The sequence below is a fragment of the Heterodontus francisci genome, chromosome 39, assembly GCF_036365525.1.
Source record: "Heterodontus francisci isolate sHetFra1 chromosome 39, sHetFra1.hap1, whole genome shotgun sequence".
Taxonomy (NCBI): Eukaryota; Metazoa; Chordata; class Chondrichthyes; order Heterodontiformes; family Heterodontidae; genus Heterodontus; species Heterodontus francisci.
In genome coordinates, this window is record NC_090409.1 from 18,545,465 (window position 1) to 18,563,505 (window position 18,041).

The following is an 18,041-nucleotide window of genomic DNA, read 5'->3' on the forward strand; positions in this document are numbered from 1 at the left end:
TCTGCAATTAATTGTCAGAAAATGACCCTGAGGGATATTTTACCCTTTGCAACCAAGTTGATGTAAAATTACAATTGCACTACAAGATCATGCTGCAATTAAAGTCATAGTTACGACTTTTCCAATCGAGTGTCTACGAATTTGTAACATAAATCTCAGCTTCAATGGTTGGATATGTGGATAGTTAAATGCTAATATTGACTTTAATATACATATCAGGTTACATTACTGAATAAAATATGACAACACCTATCATGGTTTGTTCAAATAACTATAACTAATATCCCTGTTGATTCCCTAATTGTGTCACACGAGGCTGCACTCGGCCGTTAAAAATGCAATATGCTTGGGCTATAAGCATGGTGAAAATTGCTTCCCTGAATCTGAGATTTTGACATGAATGAGGAATATTCGGTCCTCTTGAATTTTCAGCGAATGGGCACACAAACAAATTTGATCATAAGCTACTGTAATTTTGCCTGGATTTAAGCAGTGGACTGCTGCATAATCTTTGCATCTGTGTGACTTGTTTGAATTTATGACGAAACTGTTCCACTGAATGTGTACTCTCGAGCAACATTTCTCAATTTCACACATTTTTTCAAAAATCTTTCTACTGTTACATTTCAAACCTTCATCGGAAATTCTGTCATTTCTGCAAACTTCCTGGTGGATGATATCAGGGGAGATGTCCACAAGATCGATTTAATCACCCAACCTCCGTTAATATTTAACTCATTTCCAAAAAATGCTGTATTCATTTTATTCTCTCTTTGGCCTCCTTGTCTCAAGAGACAATGGGTAAACGTCTAGGGTCTGCATCAGCGCTGTATCTCTAAATGAAATAAAATAAATCTAAAGGTCACGGTGGGCGCCAGAAAACCAGTAGAAACAGAACATTAATTATCCTGTCTGCATTTTAGGCTACCAGGTGACGCCAGTTGAGATAGAAAACAGCGTTTGCTATTTCGACACTGTCCTTCGCCTCGTTATTGCGATGACTGCCCTGATACAATAGTCTGTGCAGCAACCGACAGGTGGAAGGAAAAGCGACCAGGATAGGACTCCGATTAGAATTCAAGTGAGGAAAGTGAAACTGAATTAAATTGCTTGATTCCCTACGTTTGCAAAATCTGCAGGGAAGAGGAATAATTGTAGAAGACTTCAAATATATTGGTTTCAGGACATATTTAAAATTTCACTACAAATCATGATCATAGGAAGCCTTCTGTTTATTGTACAGTATAAACAACACAAAGCGGAGGAAGCAGATGGAGATTTCTCCCTGACAGCAGCAAAATCGCAAAGGCTTCTTTAGAGACAAGTTCCCACTTTGCAAAATTCAGCGCCCAATCAGCAATGACTCCGCCTATTTTACAATGAAATAGAGTTAATTCTAATTGGCCACAACTCTGAGAGATGTCCGATCCAAAGGCGCGCAAGCAATGTCAGACAGTAATCCAGTGCAACATTCGGCTAATTTGTTTTAATCTCGGCGTAGAGGATGGCTTCTTCTGATCGCTTAACACTTTTCCTGGCTTTTCCCAGTGCATACAGATTAATTGCTGCATAATTTTCCTCATTAATCTGCACCGAAGGAACAGGAAATTGAATTAAATATTCATCAATTCAGGAAACACTTTCTCGTTTACGAGGATTTATTTATTTGTTTCAACTTTTTAGCAAAATTATTAACATATTGCAAATGGAAAATCAACAAGTCAATCAAAGTATGTCGAGGACACTGATGTACTGACATATCTTTCTGGAAGCCAAACAGCAACTTAATATCATTGAATCATGGAGGAATACAGAATAGTCGGATGTCATTCGTCTAAATGTGTCTGTATCAGCTGCAAATTTGCCTTCAAATATTTATCCAATTCTCTTTCCAAAGGGTGAATGTTTATTCATGCATGGGATGTAGCGTCACCTCTTTGCCCTTTAGCAGCTGTTGGTGAGCTACCTTTTTGAACTGCTGCCATGTGGTTTAGGTACATGCACAGTACTGCTGGGACAGAGTTCCAGGATTTTGATCAATAGTGAAGAAACAGTGCAAAATTTCCAAGTCAAGATGGTGGGCGACTTGACGGGAGCGTGTAGTTGGTGGTGTTCCATGTAGCTGCTGACCTTATAGTTATAAGAAATTGTGGTTATGAAGGTGCTGACTAAGGAGCCTTGATGACTTGCTGCAGTGCATCTTGTAGATGTTACCTACTGCTGCTCTGTGCACAGGGGTGGAGGGAGTGAATGCTTAATGTGGTGGAAGAGGTGACAATCAAGTGGGTCTCTTTGTCCTGGATGGCATTGAGCTTCTCGGATGTTGTTGGAGCTGCATTCACCCAGGCAAGTGGAGAGTAGTCCATCATAATCCTGACTTGTGTCTTTTAGACGGTGGACAGGCTTTGAAGAGTCAGGATGTGAGTCACTTGCAGCAGAAATCCCACCCTCTGACCAGCTCTTATAGCCACAGCATTTATGTGGCCGACCCAGTTAAGTTTCTGGTCGATGGTAACCCCAGGATTTTGATAGTGGGGTCTCAGCAATGCTGAGGTAATGCTGCTGAATGTCCAGAGGAGATGTTTAAGTTCTCTCCTATTGGAGTTGGTAATTGCCTGGAACTTGTGCGGTACAAATGTTACTTGCCACTTCTCAGCCCAAGATTGAATGTTGTTCACGTCTTGCTGTATGTGGGCACTGACTACTTCATTAACAGAGGAGTTGTGAATGGAACTGAGCACTGTGTGGTCAGCAGTGAACATCTCACTCTGAACCATATGATGGAGGAAAGATAATTGATAGAACAGCTGAAGATGGTCGGACACTGCCGAGAAACTCTTGCAACGATGCCCTGTGCTTAGATGATTGGTTGTCAACAACCAGAACTATCATCCTTGGTGCAAAGTGTGACATCAGCCAATGGAGAGTTTCCCACCCAATTCCCATAAAATTCCATTTTACTCGAGTTCCTTGATGCCACACTGGCTCAAAAGCTGCCTTGTTGTTAAGGGCCGGCACTCACAGCTCACGTTTGAAATTAAGTAATGAGGTCTGGACCCAAGTGGTCCTGTTGGAACCCAAAGTGGGCATCTGTGAGCATCTTATTGTTGAGGAAGTGTCACTCGATAGCACTGTTGCTAGCACGAGACTGGTGATCAAGAGAAGAATACTGGGACTGTAATTGGCTGGATTGGATTTGTCCTGATATTTGTGGACTGTTTTCCCCATTGTGAGGTAGATGACAGTGTAGTAGCAGTATTGGGACAGCTTGACCAGAGACATAGTTTGTTGTGGAACACAAGTCTCCAACACTGCAGCTGGAATATTATCTCGGTGCCTAGCATTTACAGTATCCAGTGCACTCAGAGGTTTCCTGATATCCCTTGGAGTGAATTGAATTGACCGAAGGGAAACATAGTGATATCCAGGAAGAGACCAAGATAAATCATTGACTTGGCACCTCTGTCTGAAGGTTATTGCAAACACTCCACCCTTACCTTTTGCACCGATGTGCTGTGCTGGTATAAAATATTCAGGTTGAGAATTTATATTGCAAATTTTATGTGTTCTGAGTGGCGGGTGGTTGCTGGGATATAATCATGAGTTCTTTAGTTAACAATCATAACCATTTTGACCTGTCTTGCATTCTTGGTGGAGTTAATTCTTGTTTTAGGAGGTGGATGGGTGGTTAGATCGACACAACATTCCCCGATATGCCTTATTTCCAAGATCAATTATTTTCTTTTCCTTTCATTCTCGCTTCACCCCCACTTGCATGATTGATAGATCGGTCATAAAAACATAAAACTTACCTGAGCCGAATTTTGATCCGCTGTCGCAAAAGGAAAAGAAATAAATAAGTATTGGCAATATACTGTAACAAGATACAGAACCAGAACAGATTTAGATATTTCACCTTGTCTAACTCTAAACCAATATTCTGCACAGAAGGTATTGGGTTTATTTTTGGGGAAATAGAATTGAAAAGCAGAAAGGCTAAGTAAAATTTGTTTAGGAGCTTGGTTAGATCGTAATGTGCACGGTTCTTGTCTCCATTTAGAAATAAAAGATATGGAGGCAATGGAGAGTGTAGAAAAAGATTGAAAATGATAATACCAGAACCGAGAGCATGTACCTATCAGGAAAAATAGAATGGCCTTGAATATATTTCTTCGGATAGTGAAGGCTGAGAAGTGACCCAATTGATCTCTTCAATATTATGACATAATTTCATCCGACAGATGTAAAGAAGATGCTTCATCTGTGGGGGAATTTCCAACTGCAGGCCATCTACATGAAGTTGTCAACAACAAATTCAATGGGGTACGCAGGAGAAATTTCTTTACCAAAAGGCTGCTGAGCATGTGGAACTCCTGAGCACATGGAGTAGTGAGGTGAATGGTATAGATATATTTAAGGGGAATCTAGATATGCACACGAAGCATAAAGTTATATTGCGATATGCTATTGAGAGAGAGGTAGTAGGGTGGAATAGATCATTTGTCCAAATGGCCTGTTTTAGGGTTGCACATTCTATGTAATACTATCAATATTCTGAAAACTTTCAGTCCAATTCCATTTGTTTAGGTATTGGAATAATATTATAATGTTTTACATAAAATAACTGCACCAAGAGACTGACTGTCACATAAATCTCGAAACATTGCTGTTCCTGTTTTATAATGCCAAGTACAACCCTGTTTCTTCTTGGTTGCAATCTAAATGTTTGAGGATTGAAAGAGAGAGAAGCGTCATCCACATTGACAGCAGATACAATGAAAAAGATCTCTTTGTGTTTCAGAAAGGAAGAGCCCGATTACGTGATGGTGCAAGTAAGATCACAGTCAAGCGCAGTAGTTGATGTAATCAATGTGTGAGTTCATGTTCTCATCCGTGTCAACGGGGGAAAGCATTGAATCACTTCAACCAAAGGGGTGAAACATAGGGGCTGAGACATCATAGTGGTTATTGTCTCGTCTCCCTCTTGATCAACAGGATGTGCAGAGATCTGGAAAAGTGAGTAACTTTAACGTTGGGTGGTAGTCTGAAATGGTGATATCGAACTATGCAGATCATCAAATGGGCGGCGAAAATGGTATCATCCAAATCAAACTGACCGCCCGCGATGTTGCTCATCGTAACATCCAACTTAGAAGCAGGAAAAAGAGGAAACAGAATCCTCAATCTGAATAAACATCATGCTAACTCATCTCAAATTCAATGTATGATGTGTTTACATGATTTGGTCTTTTTTGTGCTTGTCAAAACTAAACTAAACCCAATTTCTTTATTTTACAGAACCCCACCATAAACTCTCCGGAATCTGGCAAAAACTAACAGTAAGTTTGAAATATGGAAGAAAGAGGAGATAAAATGGGCAGTCAGATGGCAGATGAAATTTAGGGTCGAGACATGTGAGAGATGCCTTTTGGTAGGAAGAATGAGGACAGCCAAGATGTGCAAAATTATAAAGGAGGTGCATGCACAGGGAGACCTGGGAGTATATGTACACAATTCTTTGAAATGGCAGGTCAAGCTGAGAAAAAATGTTTAAAAAGCAGATGCAGTCTTGCCTTTATGCATAGAAGACTAGACTGACAAACGAAGCACGTTCTGATAAACCTTTATTTAAAAATAACACTGGTTAAGCCACAGCTGGAGAACTGTGTCCAATATTGGGGACCACAACTATAGTAAGGATGTTAAGGCCTTGGAGAGGGTGCAGGGTGCAAGCCCCTTACAGAATTGAAGTGACAGGTAAAAGAAAATAGTCGGACTGTGAAAGTGTCTGCCGATTCTCTACCAGACCATTTCAAAAGATTGACACAGAAACTGTCATAATGTCCAGGACATCCACTTAACTAACAGAAGACGCTCCTCTGAATTGAGACACTTATTTAGCAGCTGGATTGTCTGAGCTCCGCGGAGAGCTGGGGATGAGTGAGAACGCAAATGGTTGACAGGAAAGAGAAAGCTTTTCACCTTATAGGAAATGATTGATCCAAGTGAACGGGAAGTCCAGAAGTGTGAACAGCCAGAAGCTTGAGTTCCAGCACTGAGTTGCAATACCTTTAAAGTTATGCAGCTATTGTATCTGTATGTGAGTTTTGCAACATTTACCTGTTGATTTGCATTTATTCTTGATCAGCAAACCTATTAGAAGCATGGCAAGAACAAACACTGTAACTCCAACTGCCGCACCTGTGATGGCTATGTTCCTCTTCATATTCTCAGGTGGAACTGCGAAAATACACACTCAGTGATAAAGTAAAGCAGAAGTTTCAACTAACTGTTCCTATCTAATGTTTATTAGATTAGAGATACAGCACTGAAACAGGCCCTTCGGCCCACCGAGTCTGTGCTGAACATCAACCTCCCATTCATATTAATCCTACACTAATCCCATATGCCTACCAAACATCCCCACCTGTCCTTATATTTCCCTACCACCTACCTATACTAGTGACAAAATATAATGGCCAATTTACCTATCAACCTGCAAGGCTTTTGGCTTGTGGGAGGAAACCGGAGCACCCGGAGAAAACCCACGCAGACACAGGGAGAACTTGCAAACTCCACAAAGGCAGTTGTTAAATGGATATAATGCGTGTACTAGTTAATTTTTGCAGGTATGTAAGCACATTTCATAAGTGTTAACTTTATTGTTTTGTCAGGGTTTTGGTTCTGCTTTTTACGTTCAAATTGAAGATTGAAGATGTCTTTGTGACCGGTTAAATGAGAAGTCACTGGGGTAGAGTTTAGTCTCCGCCATTTCTGGGCCCAGATCTCGCTCTGGATGAGTGGCACATACACAAAGAGAGCGGCCTGTTGTCAGTTTGAATTGGGCCTCAGTCATATAATTATTCAAGGCATGTTGGAGATAGCTTTCCATGTGGGATAGGGTGTAAAACGGTCTACATGGAATTAGCTGCCCATTGCACACAACTCTTGATTTTCTTTACCATTAAAGTCAATAAAAGGGGACACCTGGCTGGTTGCAAAATAGAAGTGAATTCAATATTGTTCGTTCTGCATCATTTATCACGGGTAATGTCCCCCACCTCAAAGACCGTCAGGATTTTCACTGCCAGGTACAATTAGCAAAAGGCAACATAAAGCAAAGAGAAAACGAGGATTTCACCTAATGTTCCAGTTGGTGAATTCCCTGTAATGATGGACGTCGGTGTAAGTTCTGCAGGAAACATTAAGAGGAGGAAAGGAATTTCAAGGAAATAGACACCCGTGATGAAAATTGGCACTATACTGATTGAAGCTATCTGTGTGGCATAACCGGCAACACGGTTGAAGCGTGTCATTCAGGGAGGACTTTGCCCAGATTAGCTTCCAGTGCTAAAGTACGTGGCTGTCTATTATTACTCTCTGGATGACTGTGGATGGGCGGTAATTGTGCATTCTACATCTGAAGAATCGAAAGATGAATCTATTTGCTATTGCTCCATTTTGCTTTGAAAGGGTGAACCCGAATCTCACTATCTGGTTCCAAGACAGGCCGTACCACAGAAAGGTGGACAATTGTGGGGTCTGATGGGATGAGAAACTGCAATCTGCTGTGGTCATTGTGGGTTACAATTTATATCAATTTATCTTCCTGTTGGTGTTTTCAATGTCTCCCAGGAAACGGATTTCACAGCTGTGGGACAGAAGATCTGATGTTACCAATGTTACCTACAGACTGGTTATGGTGAGCACGCTGAAACTGGTGACATGACCTGCCTTTTAGAACAGGCAACATTGGACCGAGAATGGCACAAAAGTATCCTGCAAAAAGAATCCCAATGGGAATCAAAAGGAATTGGTCCAGTTGTTGGAATTCCACCAGACACACAGCAGGTTGATGGAATCTGTCAAAGGTCAATCATCACAGCCCGGGATATCAGTGCGGGGATTTCTCAAAGCAACCTCCGTGGTCTATTTTCAGCCACTTCATTAATTATTTTCACTCTGTAATTAAGTCAGGAGTGGGCGTTTTCACTGTCGATTTTACAGTATTTAGTTCCAATAATGAAACAATCCATGTCTGCCTGCAACAGTCTGAACAACATCAGGACTTGATCAGACAAATGCAACATAGCTTTTACATCATATACTCCAAGAAGACCATCCATCTACCCTTGATCTTTAATTGGCGACATCATTGCCATTCGGCAATGAGGCCGTTCGGCGCAAAGGGTCTGTGCTGACCATCAACCACCCATTTATCCTAATCCTTCCGACAACTCACAACTCGTGGATCACATTTACCTGGAAGCAGAACTAGGCTGGTGCTATGAAGTCTATGGTCACAACAGAAAGACAGTGCAAACTTTTTAAAATTGAGATTCATTTAAATAAGCTGAATGGGACGTGAGTGGGGCTTTGTAGAATTTTTAATAGTTTAAATCAGAATGATTTTTTCTCATCTATAATCGCCTTGGCGTTTTGTGATAAACAGGTTGATTTCAAAGCTTTGACCATGTAGTTGTACAAAGCGGGGCATAACTCTATCCCTCCTCCCAAATCCATTTATTGACCACAGTAAGATCAAATTGTTCACTGCAAATGCACTTCCTCGGGTTTACCACGCCTGGACCAGCAAGAGCAGGTTTCTCAAAATGACTTTTGCGGGTGACAATAGAGAATAATTTTTTGTAGTTGTCCTTGAAACTTATCTCCAAGGTTTCCATCAATTTTGCCGACCGCTTTACTAGACTGACCTGTGTCAGATGTTACCTAAAAAGGGCAGCCCCATGGAAATTTGGGAGTCACAAATTATTATTTTTGTCTTTTTACAAACTTCCATCGGGGTGGTTAGTCATACAAACCGAGAAGATTTTACAGAGAACTGGAGGCTATTCTGAACAAAGAAAGTTGAGAGCAGATTTGATCCAAGTCAGAGAGCACTGAAACAGGCCCTTCAGCCCAAAGTGTCTGCGCTTACCATCAACCACCCATTTTAACTGCATTAATCCCATATTCCCTATCACATCCATGCAATTCTCCTCCCTGCATTAAGGGGATTTTATAATGGCCACTTTACCTATCAACCTGCAAGTTTCAGGCTGTGGGAGGAAATGAAAACACCTGGTAGAAACCCACGAGGTCACAGGGAGAACTGGCAAACTTCACACAGGCAGTACACAGAACCGAACTCGGGTCATTGGAGCTGTGAAGCTTCCGTGCTAACCACTGCCCCCACTGTGCCGCCCTAAAGAAGTGATTAGACTTATGAGGAGTCTGGACAGAGTCGATCAGGAGGAACTGTTCCCATTGGCAGAATGGTGAACAACCAGAGGACACAGATTTAAGTCCAATGACAGAAAAAAAATGGCAACAATTGGCTGTTTTATGCAATGACTGGTTAGGATATGGAATGCACTGAACCAGAGTCCGCTGGAGGCAGATTCCATCCTGCTTTCAAAAGGATATTGGATCATTATCTGAAGAGATAATTGATCGACACCCCACCTACCACCTTTAACATTCACTCCCTCTACAAACACTGACACACAATTGCAGCAGTGTGTACCATCTACAAGATGCACTGCAGCTACTCACCAAGCCAGCTTCGGCAGCACCTTCTGAACTTGTGACCTCCATCACCTAGAAGGAGGAGGGAAGCAGATGCGTGCGAGGTGCTGGTGGTGTGTATGCTGGTCAACCAGCAGGAGTCTTTAAACAAACAGTACTGCAGATCAGCACTTGCAGTAAAGGCTTGCTCGGGTCTGCAAAGGAAACCCGACCCGACCCCGACAGAACTACATCCGACTGAAACCCGACCCGGCCCAAGTCAATTCATTTTTAACCTGAACCCGACCTGACCCAAGCCTGACCCGGCCCGAGTTTTTTCACTTTTCTTTCCGTGCCCGACCCGAAAACCAGAATGTTCACTTTGCCCTACTTTCTTTTTTTCACGTTTTCAGTTTGTGCAGAAAAGCAACAAAACCTGCATTTGGACTTAAAAGGCTGTTTAAAAAAGATGAAGATCGGAGCCACGAAGTCAGTGATTGTTTGATCACGTCTGAAACAGAAACTCATGGAGTTGTGCCCAGACAGGTTGTGCCACACTGTACCCAGTATTGCTTAAAATAAACACAGCAATTGCCCGAAGGCTCAGAAAATATAATTATACATTACCTAGACTCCTGCTTTACAGGTTGAAATACTTACTGCGAGTTTATCCAGTGAGCAGCTGAGATGCATAGACCAGGAAGGTCCAGAGTGAATAATGATTATAGCATATAATACATTCATATGAAAAAAAATACAATGATCACTGTCAGGACTCTAGTCGACACAGATACAGTACTGAGCCTTCGGGCAATTGTGTTTATTGTAAGCAATACTGGTACTGTGTGGCACAACCTGTCTGGGCACAACTCCAAGAGTTTCTGTTTAACTAGTGACCAAAAAATCGCTGACTTTGTGGCTCCAATCTTCATCTTTTTAAACAACCTTTCAAGTCCAGTTACAGATTTTGTTGCTTATCTGCACAAACTGAAAAAGTGAAAATCGAAAGGTAGGTAAAGTGAACATTCAAATGATCGAAGAAGGGCCACTGACCCGAAACGTTAACTCTACTTCTCTTTCCACAGATGCTGCCAGACCTGCTGAGTGAATCCAGCATTTCTTGTTTTTGTTTCAGATATCCAGCATCCGCAGTATTTTGCTTTTATTCAAATGATCGAGTCGGGTTAGGTTGGATCAGGCGCGGGATAAAAATGGTAGGAGACGGGACGAGTCCGGTTCAGTCGTCTTTCTTTCCTGACCTTACCAGCCCTTTAGTGCGAACACCACCACTTGCAAGTTCCGTTACAAGCCACACACCATCCTGCCTTGGAACTCTAACGGCCTTCCTTCTCCATTACTGGGTCAATATCCTGGATCTCTCTTCCTAATAGAACTGTGGGTGTACCTACACTACATGGACTGCAGTGGTTCAGTAAGGCAGCTCATCACCACATTCTCAAGGGCAAATATGGATGGGCAATAAATGCTGGCCTAGCCAACGAAGCCTCCATCCTATGAAAGGAGACTAGAAAACGCAGGACGATAGGAACAAAAAAAAGTGGGGAAATGGGTCGAATTGAGTTGCTCTTGCTGAGAGCTGGCACACACACGATGTGCCTAATGGTCTCCTGTGCTATATATAACATTTCTATGATTCTTTGATTTTGGGACCAAATTGATGTCAAACATCACACGCAAATGGAAGTTTAAGATTCTGGCTAACCTGATATCTCCAAGAGAGAGTTATAAGAGCAAAATGACTTTCCATTCTTGTATCTGACAGTATACGTGTAACGTCCGGCATCACCTCGTTGAACATTGCTGATATTCAAACTCCTGAAATCAAACTTCCGCCGCTGGTCTTGATGAATCAGCTCGTTGTTCAACTTCCACTGAATTTCAATCTCTTTCCCAGTTATTACGTTGCTGTCAGTGCTCCAATCAATGCTGCTAAAATAAGACAGGTCAGAAATCTCACAGGTCAGGAACACGGAGCTCTCCAGGGGAATCGCACGGGCCGGAGTCACAGACACTGTGGGAAGAGGAGAACCAGTTAAACTGATAGAATGCGCCATGGATTAAACTGTGGCCTGGAAATTCGGTCACGCACAGTGGGCCGGTGCAGCTGCTGGGCCTGCCACACCTTATGGTCCAAAGCCCAACGTCATTCGAATGATTCACGTGCATGCACTGTTCAGCGGTATTGCCTGTGTTTTTAGTTGGAGAGAGAAACCAAATCACTGACGACCTTAAAGAGCATTTGCATCTCTTCAATGGGATGTGTTTTGTGGCCTGCTCACATGCTCGCCAGCCAAGAGTCAATCCCCTCGAAGTCAATTTCTACCCCAGTGAGTTTCGAGCAGAAGTGCTGAGGGGAAGGTTCCAGAAATGCAACTGATTTCCCATGGGAGCACAGAGTCATTTCGAGAACGGAAGGAGGTCATTCGCCCATACAGTCCATGCAGTCTCTCCACGAATCTCTGCTGTTAGTCCTATTCCCCGTTTGGATCCCAGTAGCCCTGCAAGACTATTTCTCTCAGGTGACCATCCAACCTCCTATTGAAATCATTGATTGTCCCTACTTCCACCACCCTTGTGGGCAGTCAGTTCCAGGTCATTACCACATGTTGTGTAATAAAGTGCTATCTCATATTCGCCCTGCATCTCTTGCCCAAAACATTCAATCTGTGTCCCCTAGTCCTTGTACCATGAGTTAATGGGGGCAGTTTTTTTCTCATCGAGCATATCTAAGCCTGTCATCATCGTATACAGTTCTATTAAATCTCCCTTCAATCTGCTTTGTTCTAAGGAGAACAAACTCAACTTTTTCAACTTAACCTTGCAGAAAATCCCTCATCGCTGGAATCATTCTGATAAATCTCCTCTTCACCCTCTCAAGAGCCCACACATCCTTCTTGAAGTGTAATGAACAGAACTGGACACAATACTCCAGTTGGCGACTAACCAAAGCTTTGTAAATATATTTCCACAAAATTTAGTGTTTACATTTAGGGTTTAGAAAGGGTTTTAGATGTGTGCAATAACTCTGGCCAGTGGCACTGTTTTAATGCTACTCTTTTCCACGAAACTAATGAACAAACATCTGGTATTTAATAAATTAGAGTCTAACAGAACATTGGTTAAAATAGGAAAAATGATGGAGCAGTTTGTGTCAGAGATATAACTGGACAATGACATGGTTTCAGTAACTTACCATTAATCACTATCAGACGAATTTCCATCCTCTGAATTAGGTCTTCTGGATACAAGAAACAGTAATAATTTCCAGCATATTCCATTGTCGCGTTAAAGTAAAGAGAATAATTCCCCATGGTGAAATCCTTTGGCTCTGCCAGTTTTATATTCGAGTATGTCGTGGAGTTACACTGATGCTTCTTCTTATCGATTGTGCAAAGTCTAGTCCCATGGTTTCCCGAGGCAGGTTCAAATATCCACTGGATCTCTTTAACTCCATGGGGAAGCGAGGAGGAACAAGGCAGTAAAACCAGGCTTGATCCGTTGGAAAGAGCCAGTTCTGTACTATCTACACCACGTCCATCCTCAGTGGTACCTATGTCGGAACAAAATATGTTACTAAACAGGACGGGACACGTCTGGATAAGTATTCAGCTTTACTCCTTAAATCCATTCCCAAACGAACGGCTCTATCTCTGTCCCCCGCCACCGTCAAAGGCTGAATCAGAACATTCACAATCATGGCGCCCTACTTAACTCCAAGCCGAGCTTCCGAGTCAATATCATCACCATCAACAAGTCTACCATAACGTCCACCACAGCAACATCGCCTGACCCTGCTCCAGCCTTAGCTTAACAGCTACTAAATAACTCAACCATGCATCTGTTCTCTCCATACTGGACAATTCCAATGCTCCCCTGGCCTGCCTGCAACTCTCATTTTTTTTTTTACAGCAATCTATGTTGTAGCAGCTGCGCTAAGCCCATTGATATGGCATTACTCTGTCCAACAACTAAACTGAATCATTAAACTATTAAAAACTTAGAAAACAGTTGAACGTTTAGTTAAAATAGTGAGTGAATTAATGTCGAACAAACAGGAGTAAACGTGACTGGTTAAACTTGACACAATAATTCCCAGCTTTCAAATTTTTCACAGTAGGCCTGACACCGACTCTGCCTTCCAGGGAGAGGCCTTTGATTTTTTTTTTGTTCTCACATATTTGGATCAATGCGCCGGCCCGCCTGCAAAGTGCTGCCCTTTTTGTGGAAAGATCCAAATTCCCAGAGCAAATTTGACATTGGCTGAAAATGTCACTTCCGTAAAACTGCTGTAGGATTGAGTTGATTTTATTATAGCACTGTTAGACCTTGTTGTCTTATCCTTAAGTATAACAGTTAAAATTGTATTTCATATGTAACATTACGACAAAGCATGATGTGAGCTAAAGTTCCGTACAATTCATGACATGCGGAGAAGCAATGGGAAGTGTTAATCCAGACCATGCAAAGACCGTTTATTTAAACGTCGTTAGACTGTGGATTACCCCAGGGATCCTGTTAGCGTTTTAATCAGAAAAGACTGTAAACATGTCCAGCGAAATAGCTGTGAAGCAGGGCAAGCACATATCAATCTCATGGAGTGGTCACTGTGGATGAATACACAGCAAGGACACACCAAGTTGCAGCCCCTGAATGACAATGACAATGACCTAAACAGGGCTTAAAGAACCATCATGGAAGGGAATTTAGGTAATGACTGACTAATCAGATGAACAGAAACAGGTTTCACCAAATATGGCACAGAACTAAGCGGGGAAAGGTACATAAATTTAGAAATTGTAAGACCCCAAAAGTGTGCAGCATCATCCAGAATAAGACAGAAGGTAGACTTCAATCAAAAGGCAAGGCGCCAAAGTTAGCCAAAGGTTGAGGACCGGTATTCCATCGTGAATACAAATGCTGACAACTGCCCTTTGTTAAGTATCACGATTTTGTGCTTATTGTGGAAAACGCAATAAAGCCTGTGAAGCCTGTGAAAGCACCCTCGTACCCGTGTCGGTTTGTAGCTCATCTGAACGGTAAGTCCCATTTAGATCTGATTTCCCAACTTAAAGTGTAATTCTGATTGACCTAAAACTTACAATGAAATTAAAGCAACTCCCAGACCTTCCACTTCCTTGACACAATCAGTTTCTTTTTCAGTAAATATTGCAGAGCCTCCCGGACTTGAGTCACTTAGCCCAGTGTGCTGCTTGTGAAATCCATGATGGGAACTGATGGCCATGACTAGGGGGAATAGAATCATAGAATGGTTTCAGCACAGAAGGAGGCCATTCAACCCGTTGTGTCTATGCCAGCTCTGTACAAGAGCGACTGATCTAGTTTCACTTTCCTGCCTTTTCCCTTTAGCGCTGCAAATTTATTCTCTTTAAATAATTATCCAGTTCCCTTTGATTCAATGCATCCACATATTAGTTAGCAGCCGTTGATAATATACTTAATGAAATAAAACTAGTAATCAAGGGGTCTAGGTGAGTGTGGGGTGTTGAAAGGTATTTGCCTCTCGGTGTATTAAAGGACACCATCTACATAGCCCCACAGTATTATCAAACTCACATTTTCACTCTTACTTGAGTTTGAAGTAGTAAAGAGAGGAATTCCATCCATTGTATTACATGTTGGTTAATACCGAACATGATGGGGATGAAATTTGACAGAGGCGGTGAGGTAAAACGGGCGGTATTGTATTCGGCACCCGTTCTCCTGTCCAGTATTGCACCCTCTGATTTCAATAGAAATTAGTCGCTCAAATCGAATTTCGCCCCCATTGGGTGCCACAACAAAAATAAAAATAAATGTCAAATTAGTTGTAAAGGTTACCTGAATTTAGAACGTGGAGAAAAACGGAAAGGCCAAGAATAAGACTCTTCATACTGTTGGCTGTTGAGTGTGGACTAAACGCAGAAAAATAGCCAAGTGTATCAGTTAGCAAAACAAGAAGCTGTTCTCGTTTCCGTTTCTGGGAAATTAAACAGACTTGACCATGTGATTATTGGTTAGAATTTCCTCAGTGACAAGGTAAAATCCAGAGGCAGTAATTTCCACATCCAAAGGCTGAAATTTAACTGGGGTACCCGGTGCGATGTCACGCATTTTGCATTCCCACCTGAGCCGATATTTACTTCCCAACACTTGGCTTTGGCATCACATGGTGTGGGAAAAATTCACACCGAATAATTCCTCGGCTATGACAATCTTCAACAGGAATAAGAAGAATAAACTCAAAAAGGCCGTTTTATCCGAGAACCTGCGGCTGGAGCCTTTGTTCTCTACCATAAGAACACAAGAATTAAGAACAGGAGTAGGTCATTCGGCCACTCGAGCCTGCTCCACCATTGAATAAGGTAATGGCTGATCTGGTTGCGGCCTGAAATCCACTTTCCTGTCTGCTCCCCAGAACCCTTGACTCCCTTTCCGATTAAAACTCTATCTAATTCAGCCTTGAATGTATTCAATGAGTCAGCCTTCACTGCTCTCTGGGGAAGAGAATTGCAAAGATTAACGACCCTAAAAAACAAAAATCCTCATTTAAGTCTTGAATGGAAGACCCCTAATTTTAAACTGCATCCCCTAGTTATAGACTCCCCCACAAGGGGAAACATCCTCTCACATCCACTCTGTCACGTCCCTCAGGAACTCATATGTTTCAATAAGATCACCGCTCATTCTTCTAAATTACAATGGGTAAAGGACCAAGCTGCTTAGCCTTTCTTCATAAGATCACCGCTTCATCCCAGGAATCAGTCGACTGAACCGTCTCTGAACTGCTTCTAATGCAGTGATATCCTTTCTTAAGTAAGGAGACTAAAATGGTACACAGTACTCCAGATGCAGTCTAACCAATGCCCTGTACAGCTGCAGCAACAGTTCCCCACTTTTATCCTCCATCCCCTTGGAATAATTGCTCACATTCCATTTGCCTTCCGAATCACTTTCTGTACCTGCATACTAATATTTTGTAATTCATATATGAGGATCCCTCTGTAACGTACAGTTCTGCAGTCTCCCTCCATTCAAGTCATATGCTGCTTTTCTATTGTTCCTGCCAAAGTGGACAAGTTCACATGTTCCCACATTGTACTCCACCTGACAAACTTTGCACTCACTTATCCAAATCCCTTTGTAGACACTTTATGCCCCTTTGACAGCTTACTTTCCTACCTACCTTTGCGTCATCAGCAACTTTAGCTACCGTACATTCGGTTCTTTCATCCAAGTCATTGATATAGATTTTAAACAGTTGAGGCCACAGCACTGATCATTGTGGAACTCCACAACTAAAAACTGGCCAACCATAAAATGACACATTTATCCCTACTCGCTGTTTTCTGTTAACTAACTAATTATCTAACCATGCCAATATGTTACCACCTGAGCACCGTGGTTGAAATATGAACTACGTAATTCATGGAATGGAGAAACTCACCCAACTTTCTTGGCATCATCTTCTAGCGACCCAACCTCTTCCACAAAGATGTTCAAAGGTCACAGGGTAATGTCACCCATGGAGCAATGAGTAACACTCTTATCTCTGTGCCAGAAGTTGGTGGATTCAAGTCTCAGTCCAGAGACTTCAGTTAAGGAAAGAACAACCTGAGTTTAAGATTGAGGATGTGCTGCAATGTCGAAGAGCTATCTTACAGATGAAACTTTAAACTGAGGCCCCATCTGTGCTCACAGATGGACATAAAATATCCCATGGCATGATTTCGAAGAAGAACAGACGAGTTCTTCTAGATCAACATTTTATTTTATCTGTCACTGAACGTCACTAAAACAGATTATTTAGACATTATCACATGCTGTTTGTGGGCTCTTGCTGTGCATAAATTGGCTGCCGTGTTTCCTGCATTACAACAGCAACTGCACTTCCAAAAGCGATTTTTTAAAACTTTCGAGGGATGTGGGCATCGCTGGCAATGCCAACATTTGTTACCCATCCATAACTGCCTTTGAGAAGGCAGTAGTGAGCTGCAGTCCATGTTGAAAAGCTGCAGTCCATGTGGCGTAGTTCAACTCACCGTGCTGTTAAGGAGAGAGTTCCGTGTGTTGACCCAGCAATGGTGAAGGAACGACAATAGAGTTCCACATCAGGATGATGTTTGGCTTGGAGGGGAACTTCCTGGTAGTGGTGTTCCCATGCATCTGTTGCCCTTGTCCTTCTAGGTGATAGAGATCGTGGATTTGTAAGATGCTGCTGACAGAGCGTTGGCGAGTTGCTGCAGTGTATCTTGTAGATGGTGCACACTGCTGCAACTGTGTGCCGGTGGTGGAGAGAGTGAATGTTGAAGGTGCTGCCTTGATGTCAAGGGCAGTCACTCTTACCTCGCCTCTTTTGATGATTTTTGTCCGAAATTGTACTGAGACCAAAAGCGGAGTGACACTTGCGGAACCCAAAGTGAGCATCAGTGAGCAGTTTATTGCTGAGTAAGTGTCGCTTGATAGCACTGTCGACAACAGCTTCCAACACTTTGTAAACTGGTTGGACAGTAATT

General features: G+C 42.3%; 1 protein-coding gene across 2 annotated transcripts; it reads right to left on the reverse strand.

Moving 5' to 3' along the window:
* Positions 1 to 997: 997 nt before the first annotated feature.
* On the reverse strand, positions 998 to 15,482 carry LOC137352911 (uncharacterized). 2 transcript variants are annotated; one of them, XM_068018758.1, is made up of 6 exons: positions 15,367 to 15,482; positions 12,722 to 13,078; positions 11,231 to 11,539; positions 6,121 to 6,240; positions 3,813 to 3,832; positions 1,289 to 1,587 (listed from the first exon to the last, which is right to left on the reverse strand). In XM_068018758.1, the coding sequence occupies exons 1-6, from the start codon at positions 15,416 to 15,418 to the stop codon at positions 1,477 to 1,479; spliced, it is 969 nt and encodes a 322-aa protein (XP_067874859.1). In that variant the 5' UTR covers positions 15,419 to 15,482; the 3' UTR covers positions 1,289 to 1,476. The 2 variants fall into 2 exon arrangements, with proteins under 2 accessions (XP_067874860.1, XP_067874859.1); XM_068018759.1 differs by lacking the exons at positions 3,813 to 3,832; positions 6,121 to 6,240 and having other exon boundaries at positions 998 to 1,369.
* Between the last annotated feature and the right edge of the window lie 2,559 nt (positions 15,483 to 18,041).